We start from the raw sequence: 23,664 nt of genomic DNA, 5'->3' as shown, positions 1-23,664 counted from the left end.
AGCACGCCAGGCACTTCTGTCCTCCACTGCCTCCCGCAATTTGGTCAAACTCATGCTGGTAGCTTTGAGAACACTGTCCCACCATCTCGTCCTCTGTCGTCCCCTTCTCCTTGTGCCCTCCATCTTCCCCAACATCAGGGTCTTTTCCAGGGAGTCTTCTCTTCTCATGAGGTGGCCAAAGTCTTGGAGCCTCAGCTTCAGGATCTGTCCTTCCAGTGAGCACTCAGGGCTGATTTCCTTCAGAATGGATTGGTCTGATCTTCTTGCAGTCCACCCTCCTTCCATACACTGCAACTAATAAGCACATTTCCACCTCCCAACCAATTACAAAGCCACAATCCTCAGCTATTCTTTAGGCTCTTTCGTGCCCCTGCTTTCATCTTCACCCCCATTCCTACGCCTCCTACTCCCTCCTTTTTTGCAACCCCCTTTGTACCCCGATGTTCACCTTCAACCTTATTATCTCCCCCTCCTCACTTTTCTCAACTCTCCCTTTCCCCATTTCCATGCATGATCCTCTTTCCTATTCTGCAGCCCTTTTGCACACATATAATGATGATCTATATTATTATATATATTTTTAAGAGGAACAGAATCTTAAGCAGGAGCCTGTAAATTAAGTGTTCTATTAGGGAATGCTAATCCCGGCGTGTGGGTGTTATACGCATAGGGGCGTTTAAAAGAAATCTTCTAAATCACTACGTTGAATGTGGAACTTCGCCTTGAAGACACCACATGGTCTTCAGGATCATAGCTGTCAACGTTTCCCTTTTTTGAAGGGAAATTCCCTTATTCCGAATAGGATTCCTCGCAAGAAAAGGGGAAAGTTGACAGCTATGTTCAGGAACGCGCGCGAGTTTGTGACAGCTGAAATCCAGTTTTAAATTGTTGCCGGATCAAAGGAGCCGGGATGGAACGCTCTCGACCAATCCCTTTGGCTGGGAGGCGGAGCCAAAGTCCGATCAAAAGGGCCGGGATGGAACGCTCTCGACCAATCCCTTTGGCTGGGAGGCGGAGCCAAAGTGCGATCAAAAGGGCCGGGATGGAACGCTCTCGACCAATCCCTTTGGCCGGGAGGCGGAGCTAAAGTCCGATCAAAAGGGCCGGGATGGAACGCTCTCGACCAATCCCTCTCCCTGGGAGGCGGAGCCAATGCCGGATTGGCTCAAAAGCTCGGCAAGGCAAGGCCGGCGTACGCGTGCGCGGACCGCTTTACGGCAGCGAGGCGGGCGGTTGCCCGTCGGTGCCTCTCCTCCTTCCGCCCTTCTCCTTTCGCGACGGCGTCGTGAAGACGGAGGGCGCTTGACGGCCAGCCGGAGAGACAGCTTGTGGGGAGCCGTGAGGGGGGCAGCGTCGCCATGAGGCAGAAGAAGAAAGGTAAAGGCGGTTGGCAGTCCGGGGGGGGGGGGAGGTCACGTGTTGACGGGGAGGGGCCGGGTTCTCCTCTCACCCCCACTTTCTATGGGGATTTTGGGGCTTCTCTGAGGCCCCCCCTTAGTTCAGTGGGGGGGGGGCCTCATGAAAGAGGCAGCAGGTCTCCCTCCTCGACGCCCCCCAACAGTTCTAGGATCAGGCAAAAATCCTTCAGGTGCTGCTGGGGGGGGGGGAGAGAGAAGAGAACTGCGGGACTCCCTGCCTCATGATATTATTATTTATTGAATTTTATTTATTAAAGCTCTTATGTTCCATTGGTAAACGTTATCATATTACATCGCAAGGCTTATTATACTATAATTTTCAACATGTATAGAAATCCTTCAGGTGCAGCTTGGAGGAGAACTGCGGGACTCCCTGCCTCATGATATTATTATTTATTGAATTTTATTTATTAAAGTTCTTATGTTACGTTGGTAAACGTTATCATATTACATCGCAAGGCTTATTATACTATAATTTTCAACATGTATAGAAATCCTTCAGATGAGTGCTAAAATGTCATGGGTAATGTAAAACAGAATTGCAGTGACAAATAATTGGGTAAGAGAAAAAGGATTAAAGAAAGTGAATTATAAGTAATTGAAATTAGGGGTTGCTGGGAAAGTTTAAAACAGGGATGCAGAAAAGGGAGGTATGGGGAAGTCGTTGAAATAAGGTTTAAGAAAAAGAGGTTATGAAATTATATGTGTTTATATGTATGTTTGTTTATGTATTGTCAGTTGTATTGTGTCTTAATATATGTTGGAAAATTAATAAAAATTTATATATATATAAAAAAAGAAATCCTTCAGGTGCAGCTTGGAGGAGAACTGCGGGACTCCCTGCCTCATGATATTATTATTTATTGAATTTTATTTATTAAAGTTCTTATGTTCCATTGGTAAACGTTATCATATTACATCGCAAGGCTTATTATACTATAATTTTCAACATGTATAGAAATCCTTCAGGTGCAGCTTGGGGGAGAACTGCGGGACTCCCTGCCTCATGATATTATTATTTATTGAATTTTATTTATTAAAGTTCTTCCTTTCTTTCTTTTTTTTAAGATATTTATTGGAGTTTTCAAAAAATAGAGAAAAAAACAAAAGAAAAATTAAAAAAAAAAACTCACATAGAATTTACATTCCTTACTTTCAATAACATATTTCCCTGACTTCCCCACACCTCCCCTTCTTGTATTCCAGTTCAATTTTTAGTTCAGCAAGTTCTTATCCCCAAATTTTACCTTATTATATTTAATTCATTTTAGTTAACCAATTTTAACATAAACCTCAGTCTTTATGCATCAGTGCTTATTCTTAATATCTTTTTTCTAAGGTCGACCCCAATTCCCTTCCACGAATTCCCCATTTTTGTACAAGTAGCAAAACAAAATACAAAGAAACAAAGTATAATTGTACACCCTTTGGATTCCCAAAGCCCCACTCCCCGCCTTTCCCGGTTTCGAACCCCAACAAATGTCCATCAGTCTATCTGCTGTCAGCCTGGTGACCTCACGTCCGAGGCTCTTAATTCTCTCTCAATTCCTCTCTGCCGGTTTTTTTGATAGTCCTTTGTATTGGACACCAAATCTCAGAGAAGCTCTATTTATTAAAGTTCTTATGTTACATTGGTAAACGTTATCATATTACATCGCAAGGCTTATTATACTATAATTTTCAACATGTATAGAAATCCTTCAGGTGCCGCTTGGGGGAGAACTTCGGGACTCCCTGCCTCATGATATTATTATTTATTGAATTTTATTTATTAAAGTTCTTATGTTACGTTGGTAAACGTTATCATATTACATCGCAAGGCTTATTATACTATAATTTTCAACATGTATAGGAATCCTTCAAGTGCAGCTTGGGGGAGAACTGCGGGACTCCCTGCCTCATGATATTTATTTATTTATTGAATTTTATTTATTTATTAAAGTTCTTATGTTACACCGGTACACGTTATCATATTACATCACAAGGCTTATTATACCATAATTTTCAACACGTATGCAAAGTTTATATACTAAAAGGAAAAAAAAAACAAGGACAAAAATCTATTCCATTCCAAAATCATATATGTACCAACACTTCCTGTCTGTCCCTTTGTATATTCCTTTTTTTACAAATCAATGTACTCTCATTATTGTGCATTTCTTTATATTTTATCTAATACATTCCTATATCAATAATGTACCCTTGGTCTTATTTCTCAGCTCAGTCTCTCTCCAACGTCAATTGAATGCTAGCATAGACAGTGAACCTTTGCTGTATTTTTGAACATATGTCTTATAGCTATCCCACTTTTCCATAAATTGTTGCTTTGAGTTGCCATTTCAGCAAATTCTTGTAGCTCGTTATGCCAGTCCGTTATTGTTGGGACGTCTTTTTCCTCCCGCCCCTTTGCCACCAAAGTCCGAGCTGCAGCCGTTGCATATAAGAATACCTCCCTAAAGGCATTTGGGATGGGACTCCCTGCCTCATGATAAGTGGGTGGGCGCCTTCGCTGTGCCCTTTTCCGGTTAGGCTTGGGGCTGCCTCTGAAAAGCAGAAACACCAGGCAGCCCCAAAGAGGTTACTGACCCCCGGGCTGGTTATAGGGAGCAGGATTCATAGATCTATATATGACAGAAGAGGAGAGCTGGAAGGGACCCAGACGGTCATCTAGTCCAGCCCCTTGTGATGCTGCTGTGGAGAAGGGGGCTCCGCTCCGCCGGCTATGGGTCTGTTTATGGGCAGAGATCAAAGTGCTGGTGCCTGTTTTGGGAAGCTCCCAGGCAGGACCCGAGTGCGAATGCAGCAACCGGCAGCCTTTTGCTTCTTGTTGCAATGGCCTCGGCCCAGTATACCTGAAAGAGCGTCTCCACCCCCATCGTTCTGCCCGGATGCTGAGGTCCAGTGCCGAGGGCCTTCTGGCGGTTCCCTCATAGCGAGAAGCAAAGCTACAGGGAACCAGGCAGAGGGCCTTCTTGGTGGTGGCACCCGCCCTGTGAAACGCCCTCCCATCAGATGTCAAAGAGATAAACAACTACCTGACATTCAGAAGACATCTTAAGGCAGCCCTGTTCAGGGAAGTTTTTAATGTGTGACATCTTAGTGTATTTTTGGTGTTTGTGGAAGCCGCCCAGAGTGGCTGGGGAAACCCAGCCAGATGGGCGGGGTACAAATAATAAATTATTATTATTATTATTACTTTATTTTTATTGATTGATTGATTGATTGTTTCAGGAGACCTCAGCCGGGCAGAGCTGATGATGATGACCATCTCAGACGTCATCAAGCAGCTCATTGAAGCTCACGACCAGGGCAAAGATGTCAACTTGAACAAGTAAGTTTGGCCAGCCGGCCAGCCACCATCTCCTGCTCTTCTCCTTTTTTAAATACGTTTTTATTGGTTTTTTAACATATTAATTCTAACATTCATACAACATAACTTCTCATCTTATACAACATTTTAGGACTTCCGTCAACACCTCTGATGATTTTCCATTCTTTCTCCCTTACTATGCATTTTTTAATTTCCTATTACCTTTAATTGTCCTTAACTAATAATTCTCCTCATTATCTTTTTTGCAATATTTCAAATAATACAAAACTTCTTGCAAACTTACTAGCGTAATTTGTTCATCACAGTTGCTTTTCAAATAGTCCGTAAATTTGCTCCAGTCTTCTGAGAATTTCTGGTCCCGCAGGTTTCGAATCCTACCTGTTAGTTTATCTAATTCTGCATAGTCCGTCAGTTTCATCCACCATTCTTCTTTCATCAGTAGTTCTTCTTGCTTCCTTTTTGGTGCCAGTAATATTCTTGCTGCCGGTCTCCTGCTCTTCTCTGCCCTCTGCCGTTTGTGCATGCCCTTTATCCTCCCTGTATAGTACCTCACTAAATCACACTCTTTTATTTTCAAGGATAAAGACCAAGACAGCTGCAAAGTATGGGCTTTCGGCACAGCCGCGCCTCGTGGACATCATTGCTGCGGTGCCTCCCCAGTATCGCAGAGTGCTGGTTCCCAAGCTGAAGGCGAAGCCCATCCGCACTGCTAGTGGGGTAGGCCTGTTCGTTGTTTGATAAGGGGGCTTCCTGGTGTTTTAGACTGCAGTGTCCATCAGCCTCAGCTAGTGTGGTCAGTGGTCGGGGATGATGGGAATTGTAGTCCAAAACATCTGGAGGCCACGTTGATTATCCCCCGTGTTGTGGTCTAGTGGTCTAGTTGTGGGGTGTGAACCCAGGTGCCTCAAGTTTATACCATCAATAAGGAGAGGTCTTCACAACAACCAACCCAGACCCTGTGATCATCATCTGAGGGCCTCCTATAAGGAAATTCTGCCCATGGTATGTTCATTTTCCACCTCTCCATTTTGATTCTCTGGCCCCATATCTGTGCAAACTTATTATCCCAAAATACAAACGTGCTTTTACACTTGCAAGACTGGATGTTTTGCCATCTGCGGTACTTGAGGGTTGATTCCAAAAGATCCCACCTGAGAAACGTCTTTGCCCCTGTAGAGATGGTAGCACGGAAATGGCAGCACACGTCCTCCTGTCTTGTACTCTCTACAAAGCCCTGAGGAACGAGATCATCACCCCACTCGTACTAACCATCCCAGGGCGCTCAGCCACTGCCACAATGGCCTTTCTTCTGTCAGATCAAAATGAGCAGATAACAGCAAAGGTTGCTAGGTTCATAGCAGGGGCAATCAGAATGAGGGCCACTAACTGACTTCTGATTCAGGACTTTAAATTGTGCTCTTATATCAAATTTCCTTTTCTGCGTATACTGTGATGTTTTACTGTTGCTATGGCCATTGGCTAATGCGAATAAAGTTTTATCTATCTCTATCTGAGGGCCTTCTTCATGTGCCTCCACCATGAGAGGTCCAGAGGGTGGCAACATGGGAACGGACCTTTTCTGCCATGCCTCCCCATGTGTGGCATGCTCTCCCCCAAGGAGACTCGTCCAGCACCTTCATTGCCTATCTTCTCATAGGCAGCTTCCCATGTTCCTAAAAATGACTCAGTTGGATTCTCATTTTGGTATAGGGTATTCTGCACTGGGCAGTACATACATCTTTCCGTTCCTTTAAATGTAATGATTGTGTTATTTTCTTCTCAAGGGAACTGTGATAACTTCTCTGCAATGCTTCTCTCCTTTTTTTCAGATTGCTGTTGTGGCAGTGATGTGTAAGCCGCACAGATGTCCACACATTAACTTCACAGGAAACATTTGTGTGTAAGTAGAGCCTTGGAATATTCAGAAATGTCAGCGGCTTGGGTTGTAGACAATCGAAATGTAAGAACCTAAGAAGAACCCTGAACTGGATCAGGCCCATAGGGACCCATCTAGTCCAGCATCATGTTTTCACAATGACCAACCAAATCCACCAATGTGAAGTGCTCAAGTAGGATCTAAGTGCAATAAGCAGTGCTTTCTGCTTGTGATTCCCGCTGACTCCCACAGACGAGGTATATGTCATAGAACAGGCATAGGCAAACTCGACCCTCCAGATGTTTTGGGACTACAACTCCCACCATCCCTGACCACTGGTCCTGTTAGCTAGGGATGATGGGAGTTGTAGTCCCAAAACATCTGGAGGGCAGAGTTTGCCTATGCCTGTCATAGAATCACAGAACAGTAGCATTGGAAGGGACCCAAAGGATCATCCAGTCCAACCCCTTTCAGTGCAGCAATCGCAGCTAAATAACCTTCTGGTCTACTGCTCATCTCCCTTGCTTAAAAGTGGGGGGGGGGGGGAGTAAATCTTCATGAATAACTAACTGTTTAAGGAAAGATCTGTACTCATCACTTCAAAGAGAAAGATACAGTGGTACCTCGGGTTAAGAACTTAATTCAATCTGGAGGTCCGTTCTTAACCTGAAACTGTTCTTAACCTGAAGCACCACTTTAGCTAATGGGGCCTCCCGCTGCCGCGCCGCCAGAGCACGGTTTCTGTTCTCATCCTGAAGCAAAGTTCTTAACCCGAGGTACTATTCCTGGGTTAGTGGAGTCTGTAACCTGAAGCATATGTAACCTGAAGCGTATGGAAGCCGAGGTACCACTGTATTTAAATAGTCCCTGACCCCAGCCAGTTGTACAATAACGCACAGTAATTAACTGGAGGTTTCATCCAAGACTAACTAGGGTTGTCCGGTCAACGCTCGCTTAGTGGCTTCAGAGCGTCTGGCTAGGATCTAGGAGACGGGGGTTCGAATCCCCACTCTGCCATGAAGTTCACTGAGTGACCTAAGGCCAGTCGCTTCTTCTCAGCCTAATCTTCCTCACAGGGTTGTTGTGGGGATTAAATGTGAAAAGTGGGAGAACTAGGTACCCCATCTCGGAGGAAAGGTGAGATATAAATGTAATAATGCAAATAGGTAACACAAGCACCTTTCATAGAATCATAGAATCATAGAGTTGGAAGAGACCACAAGGGCCATCGAGTCCAACCCCCTGCCAAGCAGGAAACACCATCAGAGCACTCCTGACATATGGTTGTCAAGCCTCTGCTTAAAGACCTCCAAAGAAGGAGACTCCACCACACTCCTTGGCAGCAAATTCCACCGTCGAACAGCTCTTACTGTCAGGAAGTTCTTCCTAATGTTTAGGTGGAATCTTCTTTCTTGTAGTTTGGATCCATTGCTCCGTGTCCGCTTCTCTGGAGCAGCAGAAAACAACCTTTCTCCCTCCTCTATGTGACATCCTTTTATATATTTGAACATGGCTTTCAGTGGGGGATGTCCACCTTGAGGGTTTTCCCTCACTGCTTTTGGGCCCTACAAATGGGCAGAATCTTCTGCTGCCTCCAGATTGTGGAAGAACACACCAGCTTTAAACCAGCCCCCCCCCCCCCGCCAACCCTGGGTGCTCTCTGGATGTTGCTGGTTCCCATCAAGCCCCAGCCATCAGAGGGTTTTGTGGTCGGCGAGTATGAGACACATCGCCCAGATATTTGGAGAGCACCAAGGTGGGGGAAGGCTAGCTTAAACTGTCTGTCTCTGCGTGACTCTGTTTTTCTCTTGAACATGCAGGTACTGTCCAGGGGGTCCCGATTCTGACTTTGAGTATTCAACACAGTCTTACACAGGATACGAGGTACTGCTTTAAAGAGTCTGTGGGCCCTTTTTCAGGGAATGTATGTTTACTCAGTGCTGGGCGTGATGTCAGAAATTTTCTCTCTCACACCCTGCCTCCCCCAAACTAAATTTCATCAAATATGGGCTTAAATTATAAAGGGGTAGCCTTGTTTATCTGTTGCAGCAAAAGCATGAAGGGTCTCAGATTATCTAGGTAAAGGTAAGGCAAAGGGACCCCTGACCGTTAGGTCCAGTCGTGGGTGACTCTGGGGTTGCGGCGCTCATCTCGCTTTACTGGCCGAGGGAACCAGCGTACAGCTTCCGGGTCATGTGGCCGGCATGACTAAGCCGCTTCTGGCACATGGAAACGCCGTTTACCTTCCCGCCAGAGCGGTACCTATTTATCTACTTGCACTTTGACGTGCTTTCGAACTGCTAAGTGGGCAGGAGCGCCACCCGCGTCTCTCCTCAGAGTATCTAAAGACCTAGAAAATGCATTATGGCATAGGCTTTTAAATATGGACCTTGCCCTGTTTCTAGGTAAAATTGTTAAACTTGTATATAAATTGATAAATAGATTGGCCACTAGGTGGAGACTTGCTTATGATGAAAGCCAAAATCGTATTGGGATGGTCACCATGAGTCGGGGACTCTGATGGGAGCATGGCCTCAATTCGCTGCTTTGAAATTAAGTCACTGTCTACTCTTTTTAAGCCCTTGATTATACAAATACATTACGGTGTCATGGCGGCGTTGAGAGTTTAAGGAGCAGGCCTTTCTAACTGGCAGCCTGCTGCTTACGCCGGGGGTTACATTCTGGTGATTGCACCTAAAGCCAAAATCTTGCAGTCAGAACTCAATGGGTTCAATGGTGGCTAGGATTGCCAAAGTCATTTCCCCCAGAAACCTGCTCCCTTTCTGACCCTTGACATTTTATTTTTATGCTATGCATGCAAAGCTGAATGTACGTAACTTGTGGGCTTATCGTATTGATGAATGCTTTTTAAATAACTTTGAATTCTTCTGACTTTATTGAATCGTTTTGATGAATTTGTTGTTGTTTGCTCTATTAACATGCTGCTACATTTGATAATCTAGCGATTGCAATGTTTGTTTTTTAATGCTGTTGTGTGGTTATTGTGAGCTTTCTTGAGCTCAGCCGTTGTTGCAAAAGCAGACTACAATTAAATCAAAATAATGCACCTTTCCTTGCTTCCGGCAGCCAACTTCCATGAGAGCCATCCGCGCCAGGTACGACCCGTATCTCCAGACCAGGCACCGCGTTGAGCAGGTAAATACTTGCTAGGATGGAAAGAATGTGTCAATATCTGCTTGATCATAAAGACGGTCATGCTCTCGTTTGCCATAATTTTTTAAAAAAAATATTTATTTGGTTTTCCAAATTAGCGTTCTACACTCACATATCCAATATACAACATAAAAACGAGATTCCAAAGAATCTCCTGGACTTCTCTCCTCCCCTTTGTGGATCCTATTGTTAGTCATTTCCTCCTGCATCTTTTATAAGAATCCAAATCTTTTACATCTCCATTATATCCAAAATTCACCATTAAACTACAAGTGTTACTTCTACTAACTTCGTTTGCCATAATTCTGTTTTCTTTTCAAAAAACGATATCTATTTGTTTCTTTAAAGCTTTTTGTTAGCCACCTTTTGAGCATCCAAGTTAGTGCATGGGACAAGTTTTGTACCTCTGTTACCCCGAAGCCCCAGGGAGGCTAGTAGAGAGAGGAACATTTGCACCTTGGGGGGACAGAGGTCATTCCACAGCACTGGGGAAGCTCTGCTTCTTTCTTTGGGTGAATTTGAGACTTGGAGCTGGAATATTGCCTCCCGTAATGCTAGCTTTAGTGTAAGGGTAGGTGGTGGTTGAGATATGTGACTGTCCTGAAGGTGTTTATAGCAAAGCATCGGCGCCTTGAACTGAACCTGCAAGCACATTGGCATTCAGTGCAGTTGGAATAAATTGGCTGACTGTGATCATGGTGCCCCACATCCACATGGCGGGATCAGTTTTCCGGTCACTGAAGCTTCTGAGTTGTCTTCGAGAGCAGCCCCAGGTTGTTGTTTTTTCAAAAAGTTTTTATTGATTTATTGATTGATTACAGTATCAAAATAATAATAATAAATTTTTTTATTTATATCCCGCCCTCCCCAACCGAAGCCAGGCTCAGGGCGGCTAACAACAGTAAAATAATACAACATTCTAAAATCATTTCATTAAAATTAGTTCAACTCAAATTGATGGCAACCATTAGGCTAAATACACATAGGTAGCCGTGTTGGTCTGCCATAGTCAAAACAAAAAAAATTTTTTCCTTCCAGTAGCACCTTAAAGACCAACTAAGTTAGTTCTTGGTATGAGCTTTCAATCTCCCAGGACATTCTATACAAGATCTCAAAGTAGCTGTATTACTACAAAGGAATTTCAGAAATAGACTGGAAAGAGAAGCTGCTGAATTGCAACTCATTACCAAACTTAAAACCATGGAGAGACCTGGTCTGAACAAAGACCTTGGATTCTTATCTCATTATACATGACAAAGCCATTTTTCACCTTCTCACCCCTTGCTTTTTCCTGTAAGACCTATTGCAGTCGTTAAGAGTCGTCAACAGGCTCATCACAGCTATCTGCCAATCACCCATTCCCACCACCCTCCTGAGTAATACCCCTCCCCACCTTCTCACTATATAGAAGGATCTGGCAACTTCTGTTTCAGTGTATCTGAAGAAGTGTGCATGCACACGAAAGCTCATACCAAGAACTAACTTAGTTGGTCTTTAAGGTGCTACTGGAAGGAAAACATTAGGCTAAAGTTCTGTGAAGATTGCCAAAGGAGGGAGTCAGGCTGTGCCCTGACCAAAGGCCTGGTGGAACAGTTCTGTCTTGCAGGCCCTGCGGAAAAAACAAACAAACAAACAAACAAACAAACAGAAAAACATTAATCTTAACTGCTATAATCCCACTTTTGTTGTCATTGTTAAGTGACTTCCTCAAATCCCTCTGGCTGAGTTTCCATATACAGTGCTACCTCGGGTTACAGACGCTTCAGGTTACAGACTCCGCTAACCCAGAAATAGTACCTCGGGTTAAGAACTTTGCTTCAGGATGAGAACAGAAATCATGCTCCGGCGGCGCAGCAGCAGTGGGAGGCCCCATTAACTAAAGTGGTGCTTCAGGTTAAGAACAGTTTCGGGTTAAGGACGCACCTCTGGAACAAATTAAGTACTTAACCCGAGGTAGCACTGTCGCTCATTGTAGCAGCAACCAACACTATTTTATAGTACCAACACTATTTTCATATAAAATAGTACCAACACTATTTTCATATAAAATTTACTTATTCAATTAACTCTTTCTTTTCATTTTGACTTCTATCCATGATATTATACAATTTCACATATTTAAATCCTAGGCCAATCTGTTACTCACAAGTCTTTCTATTTAAGTTATCTTAGCATATTTAACTAAATAGCCTTTACATTTCTTCCACTCCTCTTGATACTCCTCCTCCTTCTGGTCGCGGACTCTTCCGGTCAGGTCGGCTAGCTCCAAAAAGTCCATCATCTTCATCTGCCATTCCTCCACTGTTGGTACTTCTTGTAATTTCCAGTTTTTGGCTAGTAAAATTCTAGCAGCAGTTGTGGCATACAAAACAATCTGACACCTTTCTTGGGCAATTCCAATCCTATTATTCCAAGTAGAAAGGCTTTTGGTTTCTTAATAAATGTATATTTCAACATTTTTTTCAGTTCATTATAAATCTTTTCCCAGAAGTCTTTCACCCTGGGACACGGCCACCACAAGAGCAGCCCCAGGTTGAGGCCATAGTAAAAGTCAAGCTGGAAGACTTAGAAGAGCATGGCTTTCTGTTACAAGTTCCTATCTGACCCAAGAAGCGAGGGAGACTTTTTGGCAAATGGAGCCGATAAAAGGGGCTCCTAGCCACTGCATCAACCTGCTTATAAAAAAATCAGAGCTAGAGCAAACACTGCTTCAGAAAAAGGACATAAATGTTTTGTACTATAAAAAATGCACATTGTGCCAATAACGGGATACTCACAGTGATTCCTTAACGTTCTCGCATGGTGAGGCTGCTCTTAGAGATGTTGTTCAAAGCAGCATACGAAAAAGGAACCCTCTATTAAAAAAACAACAACTCACTAGCGTGAAACAAGGAGACTGGAATGTGTGAAGGAGCCAGACTCTTCTGGTGGATCTTGGGATTCCCTTGTCAGCCTTTTGTTTTCTTCTCTATGCAGCTAGATCTCCCTTGCAGGCTAAGTTTGACATGTGGATGGAGCCGGCCACACCTGTCAATCCATTTGACAGGTGGCTTCTCTTTCTTGCAGGGGTTTTGCCAAGCGCTTGGCAAAACATACGATTGTGCTTTGCAAGGGACTTAGCAAGAATGACAGAATTGTAGAGTGGGAAGGGAACCCAATGGTTATCTTAGCTTCAGGAATTGCAGCTAAGGAATCCCTGACAGATGGCCATCCAACCTCTGTTTAAAAACTTCCATTGAAGGAGAGTCCAGCACCTTCCAGGGTTGTCCTGATTGCCGGGTCTTGTCAAGCCCCTTTCAAAGAGTTTCAATTTCTGGGAATGGAGTTGAGAGATGAGCTAACCTGGGGAGAAAACAGTAAAGACCTGATGAAGAGAGCACAGCAGAGGTTATATTTTCTGAGAATCCTCCGGAAAAATAATCTCTCAAAGGACCAGTTGATGGCATTTTACCACTGTACTGTTGAGAGTGTATTAACTGTGTGTGTGGTTTGGGAGCTGCACGGTCAGGGGAAAAACAATGCTGTCCAAGGTTGTAAAGACTGCCGGGAGAATAATTGGGTGCCCTCTTCCCACCTTGGATCAAATCTACGCTTCCAGGTGCCATAAGAAAGCTGCAGAGATAGCCCAGGATAGTGCACACCCCAGAAATGATCTCTTTCAGCTTCTGCCTTCTGGAAGAAGGTACAGGGTTATAAAGACTAGGACTAGCCGCCTGAGAAACAGTTTCTATCCAAATGCGATTTTGGTTTTAAACGCAGTGTAAGGTAGTCATGCTGGCCACATGACCCGGAAGCTGTACACCGGCTCCCTCGGCCAATAAAGCGAGATGAGCGCAGCAACCCCAGAGTCGGCCACGACTGGACTTAATGGTCAGGGGTCCCTTTACCTTTAAGGTAGTCTCTATGGGAGTATATTGTATTTAATTATGGGGTATCAGAGTTTTTAGGGGGTCAACCAGGCTGGGATAGCTGGGATAGCAGGCTTGTCGGTTTTTGAATGTCTGATGTAGATTTTTTCAATTTCGTTGTTCTGTATGGGACAATGACAACAAAGATTATCGTATCATATCCTGTGAAGTGCTTTTCAGGCACCCCTCATGAATGGTGGTCCCTGCAAAAACACCCTTTCAGCAGAGCCAGGTTTTTATTTGCCCCATACCTGTCGTATATGATGTCAGCAATAGGTTGTGTCTTGGCCAAAATGGCCTCGGGAGCCAAATGGAGAGACCTGGATGCCCAACGATCGTTTTTCCCTCCAGGAGTTGCCCAGAGTGGCCGGGGCAACCTAGACAGATGGGCAAGGCAGAAATAATAAATAAAAATTATTATTTTAGCTTCTGCATCTCCCCAAGGCACCTGTCTCACATGTTCATCTTACTTTTTGCAGCTGAAGCAGTTGGGTCACAGTGTGGACAAAGTGGAGTTCATTGTGATGGGAGGGACGTTCATGGCACTTCCCGAAGAATACCGGGATTATTTTATCCGCAACTTGCACGACGCTTTATCGGGCCACACCTCCAACAATGTGGCAGAGGCTGTCAGGTAAGGTGCCCCCTCGGTTGCAGGCTCTGAATGGCTGTTCTCGTTTTTTGTGTGGTTGGCTTGGTTTTCTTGCATCGGGAAGCTACGCAGCGTAAGGAACTGCGTACGGCAGCCTTTGTCAGCCTGGTGTCCTTCCGATGTTTCAGGGCTGGGCTTCCAACTCCCTTCAGCCCTGGCCAGAACATCTGGAGAACACTAAGCACTGAATGTGTGCTAAGTCCTTAAAAAGGTAAAGGGACCCCTGACCATTAGGTCCAGTCGTGGCCGACTCTGGGGTTGCGGCGCTCATCTCGCTTTATTGGCCGAGGGAGACGGCATACAGCTTCCGGGTCATGTGGCCAGCATGACTAAGCCACTTCTAGCGAACCAGAGCAGCACACGGAAACGCCGTTTACCTTCCCGCCGGAAGGTATTTATCTACTTGCACTTTGATGTGCTTTCGAACTGCTAGGTTGGCAGGAGCAGGGACCAAGCAACGGGAGCTCACCCCGTCACGGGGATTTGAACCGCCGACCTTCTGATAGGCAAGTCCTAGGCTCTGTGGTTTAACCCACAGCGCCACCCGCGTCCCTGCTAAGTCCTTACCTGTATTCAGTATACGATTGTGTATTATCTGACACATCTACTGCAATTATTAAGTTTGCTGATGACACCACCACAGTGGGTTTAATAACAGGTGGAGACTAATCAGCGTATAGAGGGGAGGTCCAAAAAATATCTACATGGTGCCTAGGGAACACGTTGCACCTTTATATCAGCAAGACAAAGGAGATGGTGTTGGACTTTCGGAGGAAGAGAGGAGAACTAGCCCCGCTGTACATCGGGGAGGGCTGTGTGGAGAGAGTCTCTTCCTTTAAATTCCTAGGAGTTTATCTCAGTGAAGACCTTACTTGGAAAATAAATGTAACCCAGGTGGTTTAGAAAGCCCAACAGAGACTCCATCTTCTCAGAGTATTGCGGAAGAACGATGTCAATCAACATTTGATGATCTCCTTCTATCGGTTAACAATAGAAAGTGTCCTTTCATAATGCATCACAGTGTGGTACGCTGGTTTGACAGCATCTGATAGGAAGTGCCTGCAGAGGGTAGTGAATACAGCACAGGATATTATGGGCTGTCCCGTGAATCCGCTGGATGAAATAGTGGAAGAACATTGCCTCAGGAGAGTGAGGAAAATTCTCAGGGATGATTCACACCCTGGCCGGCACTTTCTTGATCTCCTGCCCTCGGGCAAAAGATATAGAGGCAGGATTAGTCGCACCAACAGGGTAAAGAACAGCTTCTATCCTGGGCTGTTAGGCTGCTGAATGAAAAGATAACAACTGGGCAACTGACTTTCAGGTTTGGTGGGTGTGCGTCAGTAAACGAGGGGAATTAAGACTAAGAGAGCTGAGTGTGGGGTGCTGGTGTAATCTCACTGTATACAAGTTGTACAAGTGACAACAAAGTGTTTCAATTTCACTAGGCTGGTGAAGGCTGGCCAAAAAGGTTCATTGGCAAAGATTGAACCTTCCAGTACTGAATTGGTTTTTCTCTGAGATGATTTTTCGGAAGCTTATTGGATAGTGGAAGTTGGGGTTACCTGGTACAGAGGACCATGCCTCTCTGATAGTTGTGCAGGGGTGGGATTTGGGCACATGTGGAAGAAGCGTTTGAGAAGTGTATCTGTCAGGGACTCAGGAGCAGGAGCACTGGGGAGAGAGGAAATGGAGAGTGAAGGGGAAGAATCCGAGGGCAGCGTAGGGGAGTATGACAGTGGCCCGAGAGATTCCATGAGCTTCTCCAGCGAATCAGAAGATTCCCAGAAGGGGGCGCCTATGGTCAGGGCAAGGGGGGTCCCAGGGGGGACGCACCAGAAACAAGGAGACAGAGGGGAACCCCAAAGCAGCAGTGGGGGATCGGGACCAGTTTCCCCACCAGAGCGTAGTGGGGGGGAAGAGTCACATGTGTCAGGGCCAGCGTCTCCTCCAGCGGGGAGAGAGAGTGAGTCAGGTCTGACCATGCCTCCAACGGAGGGGAGGTCAGTTGTAGCTAGCCCCCCCCCCCAGAGGGGGAAGCAGTGACAGCAGCAGCAGTGAAACGGTCAGGAGGAAAGTTACCGGCTGGGCGCGCGTGCCAAGTTCAAATGTACAGGCGCGGGGAACAGCAGGAGACCCGGATGGGGAACCAGCTCCTAAAGCCCGCCGGAGGGAGGGGGAAGGCTCAGGGGACTCAGCATCAGAAGAGGCTAGAAAGGGCGAGACCCCAACGGCCAGGCGGAACCAGAGGCGGAAGGAACTAAGGAAGAGGTGGAGTAAGGCTAGAATCTTAAATTGGTGTCAGGGGGGAGGAAACACAGACGGAGCATCAGCGGTCTAACAGTTGAGACGTAGAGCTGCGCGCTGCGGCTCTGGAAGTGAAACTGAACTTCAATAAAGACTTTTGTACTTAACCAAGAAGCAGCGTTGGTCCTTTGTGAGCTGGGACCTTGGGCAGACCTGACAGTATCGTTAAAGCTCTGGGTTGCATCCAGCATTAGTCCTACTTAAGAGTAGACCCATTGAAATGAGCCCAACTGTCTACTCACTGAACCAGCCAGGCTTCCATAGCCACAGATCTTTCTGCGCAACGGTAAAGATCAAGAAAAATCAGGCACAGTGTTCAGCCTAAGTTTTTGATAGGGCTTTTCCTCTGGAGGGCAGCAGATACTTAAAATATCCCTTTACATATTTTCCCGTTCAATTCACTGATGTTGCTTGCTTGAGGCGCCTCCTCATATTACGCTGCTGTTCAGGAGTGAGATGGCACCCCCGCACCCCCCATTAGTCATTTCAGCGTCTGCAAGCATGCAGCAAAAGTATTGTCTGGTGAGTAGCCCATGCCACTGGCTGTGTGGTGCTGCACTGAACTGACATGTTGTAGACTGGGCTCTCCCATTCACAGGCCTACCGTATTTTTCGCTCTATAAGACCACCAGACCACTTAGTTTTTGGAGGAGGAAAACAAGAAAAAAAAATATTCTGAATCTCAGAAGCCAGAACAGCAAGACTATGCAGTGAAAGCAGCAATCCTTCTTGCTGTTCTGGCTTCTGGGATAGCTGTGCAGCCTGCATTCGCTCCATAAGACGCACACACATTTCCCCTTACTTTTTAGGAGGGAAAAAGGGAGTCTTATACAGCAAAAAATACGGTAATTCACAGGCACCCTCTGGCCCTAATTGGCTGCACCAGGCCTCTCAGTTCAGCCCATGAGGCCATTTTGGCCAAGCCACATCCACCTGCCCTACACCTGACATCACATTGAGTGTGGGGAAAGTACAGGTGCGGCTGGCCTGCTCCAAAAACATGGTTGTGGGTGCTGCTGACCACTTGATTGGTGGCATCTGCCAAAGCTGGAGCTGGCATAGAATGCTGCACAGTGCTTTGAAGCCCCAGCTGATTGTTGGGGCTGCAAAGCACCGCATGGGGGAAAACAGCTCCTGGAAGATGTCACTGTGACGTGTGATGATTGACAGGAGGGTGGCCCTACCCATCTGTCACGCTTGGCCCTCAGAAGGGTAAGGAGAATCAGGATCCAGCCTGGGATGGCTGATCAAGTGGAACGTGCCTATTAATTTCAGTGGGTCTGTGCAATGATTAATGCTGGATACAGCCTCAAATAAAAATGACCCTGGCTTTCTCTCTAGCCCAGGAATTTGGACTCAGTAGCCTGGATCCACCCCACCTCCACTGCCCAACAGGCAGTTTGGCAGGTGGGTAAGGTTGTTCACCTGTCAATCACCTCATGCCATTACAGCTTCAGAGGAGCTCACGTTGTACTTTTGGTGTTTCGCTTCTGCTTTGTCTTACTGATTTTATTTATTCAGTTATAAACAAATATTTATGTACCGCTATGTCTTAAGATAAAATAAAAAAGGGATGCGGGTGGCGCTGTGGGTTAAACCACAGAGCCTAGGACTTGCCAATCAGAAGGTCGGCGGTTTGAGTCCCTGCAACGAGGTGAGCTCCCGTTGCTTGCTCCCTGCTCATGGCAACCTAGCAGTTCGAAAGCATGTCAAAGTGCAAGTAGATAAATAGGTACCGTTCCGGCGGGAAGGTAAACGGCGTTTCCGTGCGCGGCTCTGGTTCACCAGAAGCGGCTTAGTCATGCTGGCCACATGACCCGGAAGCTGTACGCCGGCTCCCTCGGCCAGTAAAGCGAGATGAGCACCGCAACCCCAGAGTCGGCGATGACTGGACCTAATGGTCAGGGGTCCCTTTACCTTTACCTCTATGTCCTAAGAAACACACAAAGCAATAAAACACAAAGGCCGTGCGATAAAAACCACAAAAAGGTTAAAAACAGGCATCACTCAACCATTGTGGGAGACCGTACCCCTAATTGCCTGCGTAGGCCTGGTGGGAAAAAAAAGCTTAAGCTTTTAAAAGTTGGAGCGGAAGGTGCCTGCAGAATCTCTAGTGGCAGGGAGTTCCACAGGACTGGGCCGATGGCACTGAAGGCTCAGTTTCTTGTTGTTGTTGAATGAGCCTCGCCAATTCAGGGAATGACAAACAATGCTGCTGCCGATGATCACAGTGATGGAGCTGGGTTTAAGCCAGGTGACCCCTATTCAACACTGCTTCGATGGCTTCAGGCTGGGAAGCACTTTATTGTTTGTAAAATAAATTTAAAAGCACCCAGTTGGTGGAGAGTGTGAAAGCAGGTCCCTGCCCCTTGTAAATCCTGCCCAGCCCCACACCCTGGTCAGTATGTGTGTGGGGGGTTGTGGGGACTTCATTTGTCACCATTCGCAGGCTGCCAAACTGTTGTTAATCTCTTTGTGGAGATACAGAATCTCCTGGCTGCCATGTTTCTTCTCTGGAATGGGTTCCTGCGCTCGCAGAGTGATCTTGCTGCTTTGTGGACTTTCTGACAAGGTAGCAGGTAGCCAGAGCCAGTGGAAAGTTCCAGCAGGAGCTCTTTCTCTCAGGCAACATCGATACCTGGGGGAGCTGGCAGGGGTTGGGGGGGGTGTTGCAGGATCCGCTCACCCAACCGCAAGGGATTTTCCTTTTGTCAAGAGCGCCTGTCACTGCTGATGAACGAAGTTTTAATTTTATCTCTTGAGAACACAAGGCATTAAGGGGATTTCAGAACATTTCCTGGATCTCTATCAAACAAGAAGGGGGGGGGGACTTGGCGATAAGGCACAGAGCAGCCCTTCGTGGGAAGACAGCTGTCTGTATGGCAGAAGAGCCATTATTCTGCTGTCGGCTCCCCCCCCCCCCTTCATTCTTCTGGAGAAAGGCTTTCACCTGTAGGCATAGGAATGCAAAATTCCGCTGGGGAATTGTGAAGGTTGGGGGGAGGGAGATGTTTGAGCCCAGAGAGGGGCTTAAATCCGAGGTGCAAATTCTCTTTATCTTGCTTTCCCCCTCTGACTCATTTCTGGCGAGGGGAGGAGACTCTGATCCCGTTGTGTGACTCACCCTCTGCAAAAACGGAGCAAAGTGAAGTTGAACTTGCTGTGCAGTTGCCGGCAACTTTTGGCAAGGGAAAGGGAGAAAAGATAAAGCTGCGTTCCAATCAGGTGCTGTTCAAAGAGGCTTAAGAGGCTTCCAAATGAATTGGAAGATGGAGGGCAAATCTTTCAGCTGTGCTGGGCTTATTTTGCCGATGGGAAAGAGGCTAGAGCATGGATAGGCAAACTAAGGCCCGGGGGCCGGATCCGGCCCAGTCGCCTTCTCAATCCGGCCCGCAGACGGTCCGGGAATCAGCGTGTTTTTACATGAGTAGAATGTGTCCTTTTATTTAAAATGCATCTCTGGGTTATTTGTGGGGCCTGACTGGTGTTTTTACATGAGTAGAATGTGTGCTTTTATTTAAAATGCATCTCCGGGTTATTTGTGGGGCCTGCCTGGTGTTTTTACATGAGTAGAATGTGTCCTTTTATTTAAAATGCATCTCTGGGTTACTTGTGGGGCATAGGAATTCATTCATCCCCCCCAAAAAAATATACGGCCCCCCACAAGGTCTGAGGGACAGTGGACCGGCCCCCTGCTGAAAAAGTTTGCTGACCCCTGGCTAGAGGACTCGCTTGTCGAAAGCTTAGTTCTACGGTGTCCAACATATATATGTGTCCCCCCCCCCGCTTCTGTAATTCAGAGGCTTGGTAAGGTGGACCCTGCTTCCTTGAAGGCTTTTAAACAGAGGTTGGATGACCATCAGTTAGGGACCCTTTGGCTGTGATTCCAAGGGTTCCAGGGGGTTGGGCTAGATGATCTCTGGGGGTCCCTTCCAACTCGACAGTTCTGTGATTCTGTTCTACCTACAGTCTTCTTGTACTTTATTTATTGCACTTATATCCCACCTTCAAAGGAGCTCAAGGTGGGGCACGCAGTTCTCCCCCCCCCCATTTCCCATCCTCACAACAGCCCTGTGAGGTAGGTCAGGTCGAGAGAATAACTGGCCCAAGGTCACCCAGGGAGCTTTATGGCTGAGTAAGGGGGATTTGAACCTTGGTCGCCCAGGTCCAACCACTGCGCCACACTGTCTCTCTTGGACTGCCTTTTCCGTGCCGCTTCTTGCATCGCTGTTCCCGTGACGCAACTGCTGTGCTGACGGCATCTTGAAACAATATTCATTCTGCTAGTTCCGCCGCTTTCGTTTTATTATAGGTCTTAAATGGAAATGAGATGCTGTTGCTGCATTGTAATATTGTCACAAGATCCAGTATCTCCCAAGCAATTTCTTATTTTTTAAGGAGATGCAGGGTGTTATTTTATATCTTAGTATTTCCTGAACTCTTGATAACTTGGCGAGAATGCACTCCCCCCACCACCATATTTAGATTGGGGAAGCTCTTCCACGGTTGCACTTCAAAGATGTGTGTCTGTGTCTTGTCTCTGAGTTCCCAGATCGATATTCTGTCTTCAGGATTACCCCAGTTCATGCTTGTTTATTTGCTGTTTGGTTGTTGTTTTTTAAAAAATAATATTTATTAACATTTCAAGAAATTACAAACATAGGGGGAAAAAATAGTAAAACAAAAAATTACAAAAAACTGAAAAATAAAAGATTAAAAACAAATCAATTTTTCCATAGCTTATCTTTCATTTACTTGTTTCCTTGACTTCCTCACACCTCCCTTTTTTGTATTCTAGTTCAATTAGTTAATTCAGCAAATCCTTTCCATCTTTGTTTTTATCTTAATCATTTATCTTAATATGTTGTGACTTTACATTCTCACCTGTTGACAACCCATTTTTACATACTCCTTTATAACATTGCTGCTAAAACCACATAACTTCATTCCAGCATCCTTCTAACATTCCTTATTTGCTGTTTGGTTTTATCACCCCACCTTTTCACCAAATGTCCCTAGGGCGGGCTACAAAAATATTACAACTGAAATTGTAAAATGAAAATACAAAGCAGCCAATATCAGAATAAGAATCATAGCCATGCAGGAGGAGGGGAGATGTCCTCTCAACCAAAGAGAGCCAGTGCACTGCATTGGTAAGATCACGGTGGTCCAGTACATGGCCAAAGGGCCGCGTGTGGCCCTTGAAACCATTTTTGGTGGCCATCGGCAACCTTTGACATCTCCCCCAAGTCTTCTTGCTGCCTTCTCAAAACTGTGTAAATCAGGTGCTGGGTTCTGACAGGGTTCTAGGGTAGGGTTACCAGACGTCCCCGTTTCCCGGAGACAGTCCCCGGATTTGCTAATAAGTCCCCGGACAAATTCCATCCCTGGATTTCATCTAATGTCCCCGGGAAACGCAGCAGTGGCAGTCTCAGCAGCCCGGAGCAGTTGGCTCTGGCTGGCTTCAGGAGCTGCTGGGAAGTCCCCATAGTATGGTGGTGCAGGGGCTCCAAGATGCAGCTTCCGAGCTGCCTCCACCTTCCCTGACCCCAGCAACTCAGCTGTGAAGGGAGGCTTCACGCTGCCTATCGGAGCAGCCTCCCAACTCCTACTTGCGTGCAAGCAGGGCGGGGTGGGGATCTCTCAGCTGTAAAGGGAGGCTTCGGGCTGCCTATCTGAGCTTGCGTGCAAGCAGGAGGGGGCAGGGATCTCTCAGTTAGGCAACGGGAAGCCTCCCTTCCCAGCTGAGGGATCCCCGCCCGCTCCTGCTGGCACGCAGGTAGGAATGGGATTGGGGCTGCGCTGATGGGAAGGGAGGCATCACGCTGCCCAAGCCTCACTGCCGCCGCTCAGTCCTCCTTCCATGCCTGACCCGTCGTGCACCGCTTCCCCACCACCACCACCAAAGAACCAACAACTCAGGGGCTGCCCAGGCTCATGGAGAAAGGAGATAGAAGCCTCGGAGGAAGGGGAAACGTGGCTGTTGAGGTCAAGGCGGCGACCGCCCCTCTGCCACCGCCATCGCTGCAGCATCAGTGTCCCGAACGTGTAGCATTTATTTTTTAAAGTGTCCCCGGATTCATTGGAAAAAATCTGGTGACCTTATCCTAGGGACCCCCATCCTCCTATCAGAGCCCCGTGCCTCCTTCCCCAAACCCTGCACCTCGCTTGCCTGGCTTTGGGAAGACAGCACATGGTGTGGCATCATATTTTGGCCTCGCACTGTGTCCTTCAGGTTCCGTGTCAAAGTCCTCTTGCAGCACACTGAGTATGAAAGGTTGGTCTGCCTGGGTTGGAGTGTTGGACTAGGACCTGGGTGAGTGCAGGGATCAAATCCCCATTGAACTATGAACTTCGCTGGGTGACCTTGGACCTCTCAACCTCACCTGCCTTGAAGGGTTGTTGTGGGATTAAATGAGGAGGGGGAGAACCAAGTATGCCACCTTGGGCTCCTTCTGTGGAAAAGGTGGGTTCGTAATGCACTGGAAGCAGCTGATGGGCATTGTAGTCCAGAACATCTGGAGGGCACCAGGTTGGTGAATTCTGATTGTAAGCAACCTGTCATCCTGGAGGAACTCATTTCTAGTTCTGAATTGCCACCATCTTCAGTGGGATGACTTAGGAGTAAGTTGAAAGAGGATGAACTGACTGCCAGCAAGATTAAAAGCTATTGATTTGTCTCTCCCCTTTGTGGATTTCTTTTTGTTGTGTTTAACAATAAATCATGTTTTGAACAATAAGAGAGCTGCTGTTAATGGATGCAGTTCAGTTCTTGAGAAGACGACGGGAGTGGCTTAATCGAGAACTTCGGCAAAGGCATGTTAAGACCCAAAGAAGCTGAGATTCCTTTATACATATAGATATGGCTCATCCAGTGTTGGTATCAAGGTAACTGCCTCTGAGTCCTTAATGGATGCAGTTATGCTCAGACTCTCCTCTCCATCTATGAAATATAGAGACGTAGTCAAACCAGGGAATTCTCCCTCAGGAGGCAGGGA

The 23,664-nt window shown here is 46.5% G+C and overlaps 1 protein-coding gene across 1 annotated transcript in view; it reads left to right on the top strand.

Annotated features, from left to right (window-relative positions):
* The first annotated feature begins 1,201 nt into the window (after positions 1 to 1,201).
* Positions 1,202 to 23,664, top strand: part of ELP3 (elongator acetyltransferase complex subunit 3) — a 107,243-nt gene continuing 84,780 nt past the window's right edge. Inside the window, exons 1-7 of the mRNA XM_083605256.1 lie at positions 1,202 to 1,377; positions 4,650 to 4,749; positions 5,328 to 5,466; positions 6,579 to 6,649; positions 8,446 to 8,509; positions 9,713 to 9,781; positions 14,187 to 14,341. Of these exons, the coding sequence (XP_083461382.1) occupies positions 1,359 to 1,377; positions 4,650 to 4,749; positions 5,328 to 5,466; positions 6,579 to 6,649; positions 8,446 to 8,509; positions 9,713 to 9,781; positions 14,187 to 14,341 (617 nt within the window). The 5' untranslated portion in view covers positions 1,202 to 1,358. The remainder of the gene's footprint in view (positions 1,378 to 4,649; positions 4,750 to 5,327; positions 5,467 to 6,578; positions 6,650 to 8,445; positions 8,510 to 9,712; positions 9,782 to 14,186; positions 14,342 to 23,664) is intronic.

Source organism: Podarcis filfolensis (genome assembly GCF_964270895.1).
Source record: "Podarcis filfolensis genome assembly, chromosome: 3".
In the NCBI taxonomy this organism is placed as follows: domain Eukaryota; kingdom Metazoa; phylum Chordata; class Lepidosauria; order Squamata; family Lacertidae; genus Podarcis; species Podarcis filfolensis.
Note: the sequence above shows the minus strand (reverse complement) of the source record. Positions and strands in the feature narration are given on the sequence as shown.